The sequence below is a fragment of the Myotis davidii genome, unplaced genomic scaffold, assembly GCF_000327345.1.
Source record: "Myotis davidii unplaced genomic scaffold, ASM32734v1 scaffold1391, whole genome shotgun sequence".
NCBI classification, from domain to species: Eukaryota; Metazoa; Chordata; class Mammalia; order Chiroptera; family Vespertilionidae; genus Myotis; species Myotis davidii.
Genome location: NW_006282400.1, coordinates 45,058 through 47,518, shown reverse-complemented (window position 1 = coordinate 47,518; position 2,461 = coordinate 45,058). Strand labels below are relative to the sequence as shown.

General features: G+C 66.5%; 1 protein-coding gene across 2 annotated transcripts; it reads right to left on the bottom strand.

The window, feature by feature from the left end:
- Positions 1-6: 6 nt before the first annotated feature.
- LOC102769436 (chromosome unknown open reading frame, human C16orf54) lies at positions 7-2,237 on the bottom strand. 2 transcript variants are annotated; one of them, XR_001512679.1, is made up of 3 exons: positions 1,656-2,237; positions 286-1,288; positions 7-250 (listed from the first exon to the last, which is right to left on the bottom strand). XR_001512679.1 is itself a non-coding variant. In XM_006752949.2 (2 exons), the coding sequence occupies exon 2, from the start codon at positions 1,286-1,288 to the stop codon at positions 644-646; it is 645 nt and encodes a 214-aa protein (XP_006753012.1). In that variant the 5' UTR covers positions 1,656-2,237; the 3' UTR covers positions 7-643. The 2 variants fall into 2 exon arrangements, 1 of the variants encoding a protein (XP_006753012.1); XM_006752949.2 differs by having other exon boundaries at positions 7-1,288.
- Between the last annotated feature and the right edge of the window lie 224 nt (positions 2,238-2,461).

Genomic DNA, 2,461 nt, shown 5'->3' with positions numbered 1-2,461 from the left:
CGCAGGCTGGGGTGTCAGCCTTCAGAGACCGCAGAGGAGCCGCTGGTTTATCCGGCTCTGGGCCCCGGCTGAAGGCAGAGCGGCCTCCCCGGCTTGGCTCCCCTCGTTTGCGCTCTGCGCTGGGGTCCAAGGCTCGGTTCATTTTCCGAAAGAGGCTCCTTTGCTGGTCTGGCCTCTCCGCCTGTGTTTTCCTGGCGGGGTTTGTGGCTCCGGGAGCGGGGCTCCTGCCATCTGCTAGCACCGCCGGCAGCTCTCCTTCAGCCACCGCGCCCTGCCCTCCGGCACCGGCACCTGGACACACAGCGCGGGAGGCGGAAGCCGCTGGCGATGCTCATCCTTGCCGGCCGCATACCTTGAATTCTTCATCAGGAACGTGACCCCGGCGGCTTCCGGCCCAGAGTCCTCCCACCTCCACGCTGCACGGAGCGCCCCTGCAGGCAGCTAAGCAGAGGCACCTTGAGCTTCGCCTGCAGCACCGGCTGTGTCCACACCCGCCTGCCAGACCAGACCCAGCTGAACTGAGATCGGGTGTGAAAAGCCCGGCCTCCTCCCCCGGCCTCGGGTGTCAGCTGGTTCCCAGCGGGAGCTCTGAGTCGGGCTTTGCTCAGAGGCCTCTGGGGGCCAGTCCTCGGGCTCGGGGGGTTCAGAAGCCCACGCTGGTGCGGCTCTCTCGCCTCCAGAAAGCTGAGATGTCCTCCAGGGTGACCCGAGGCTGGAGGCCCCACTCCGGGTCAGGGCTCCCTGGCCGCTGTCTCCGGGCCTGGGGGCTCCCCAAACTCATGCTGGGCTCTGGCCTCTGTTCAGGCTCAGCCCAGCTCACCAGGCCCGGGGCATGGGGCCTCCCTTCCCAGGCGTGGGGCCCCCAGAAGGTACTTGGGGCTGGGGACTGGGGTGGGATCTGCGGAACAAAAAAGCTGGGAGGGGCGTGTGGAGTCGAAGGGGCAGGCGGGGCTGTTGCTCGGGCCTCCAAGGTGCCCCCGGGGACAGGCGGGTGCGAGCCCTCCCAGTCCTCAGAGCGCTCCCGGGGGGTGCCGGTGGGCTCGATCCACAGCTCTCCGCCGGGGCGCCAGACCAGGGTGGGCGCGTGGGGGCTGGGGCCGGGTCGCAGAGAGCGGCGGAACAGGCGCTCGGCCAGCACAGCCGTGGTGAGGAGGAAGAGGGCGGCCAGCATGGCCAGGCCCAGCATGATGGGGATGCAAGGCCCACAGGGCAGCGGGGGCCACGAGGCCGACTCCGCTGCAGGCGGCCCTTCCATGTGCCCAGAGGGCTGCTCTGGAGTCCACGGCATCTGGGGAGACAGGGTCGGGAGAGGAAGCTCCATCCGGAGGCCGAGAGGCAGCCAGGGCCCAGGCAGGACTGAGCAGAGAGCCGGGGTCAGGGGCTGGGGATCTGGCCCGAGAAACAGGCCCAGAGGGACCCCGGGGAGGGCTAGAGGAGGAAAGGGGGGAAGCACCACTGGGGCCCCCAGCCGGCCCTCCTGTTCAGAACCCCATTTCCCCTCCCAGGTCCCAGGTGCCTTGGACAAAGCTCTAAGGGCCCCAAGGGCGTCTTCCCTCTGCCTCCTCAGCCCCTCAGGCCCTGCTGGGCCTATAGAGAGGAAGTGGTGGGGGCTGGTCCCAGGGGCTCCCCACTACAGGGGCTCCTGTGCTCCTCACCTCCGTCTTCTGTCCTTGGGCTCCCCTCTCCCTTCAGAGCAGCTCTTCCCCGGCCTGTGGAAGGGCGCAGAGCGGGGCCTCAGATGAGGGCGGAAGGGAGGGCACCACCTGTTGCTGGGCAACTGTGCCCCAGCTCCCCTGTCCTGAGGCGTGTTTCCAAGGCAACCTGGGGGGATGTGGTCACTGCGGTCGGTTGTTGGGGAGGCGGTTCCTGGCAAGAGGGGTGGGGCCAGAATGGGCAGTGGCTCTGTTGAACTCAGTGTCACCCCATTGTCAGGCCCCAGAACATGCACCCAGAGGCCCATTTCCCACCCCCTCCACCCCAGCACCTCGCGCCTCCCTCCGCCTGCTCTCTGGAGGCTGCCGTGGCCCTGTCCTGCCCGCTGAGCGCCTGCCATCCAGCCCCCACACCCTCCTGCGGGAGCGAGCCTTCTGCCTTCTTTTCATGAGCATGTCTTCTACATCTCCATGTTTTCAGACCATTTGCCCCAGTTTCGGTTAGAAAATATCTGTGAGGTGAGGCGTGGTAGCAACAATGCCAAGCTCCTGGGAAAAGTCCAGGGCCAAAAACAGGCCAAGACCCTGGACACTGGCCGTCCTGGCTCCTTCCTCCCGTGGCTGAGGGTGGGAGGAGCCTGGGATGGTGTCATTAGCTCCTGGTGTCCTTTCAGGTTGTGTGGTTTAGGGAGGGGGAGAGGGATAGAAACATCAATGATGTCAGAGAATCATTCATGGGCTGCTTCCTGCACGCCCCACACTGGGCACCAAGCCTGCAACCTGGGCATGTGCCCTGACGGGGAATTGAA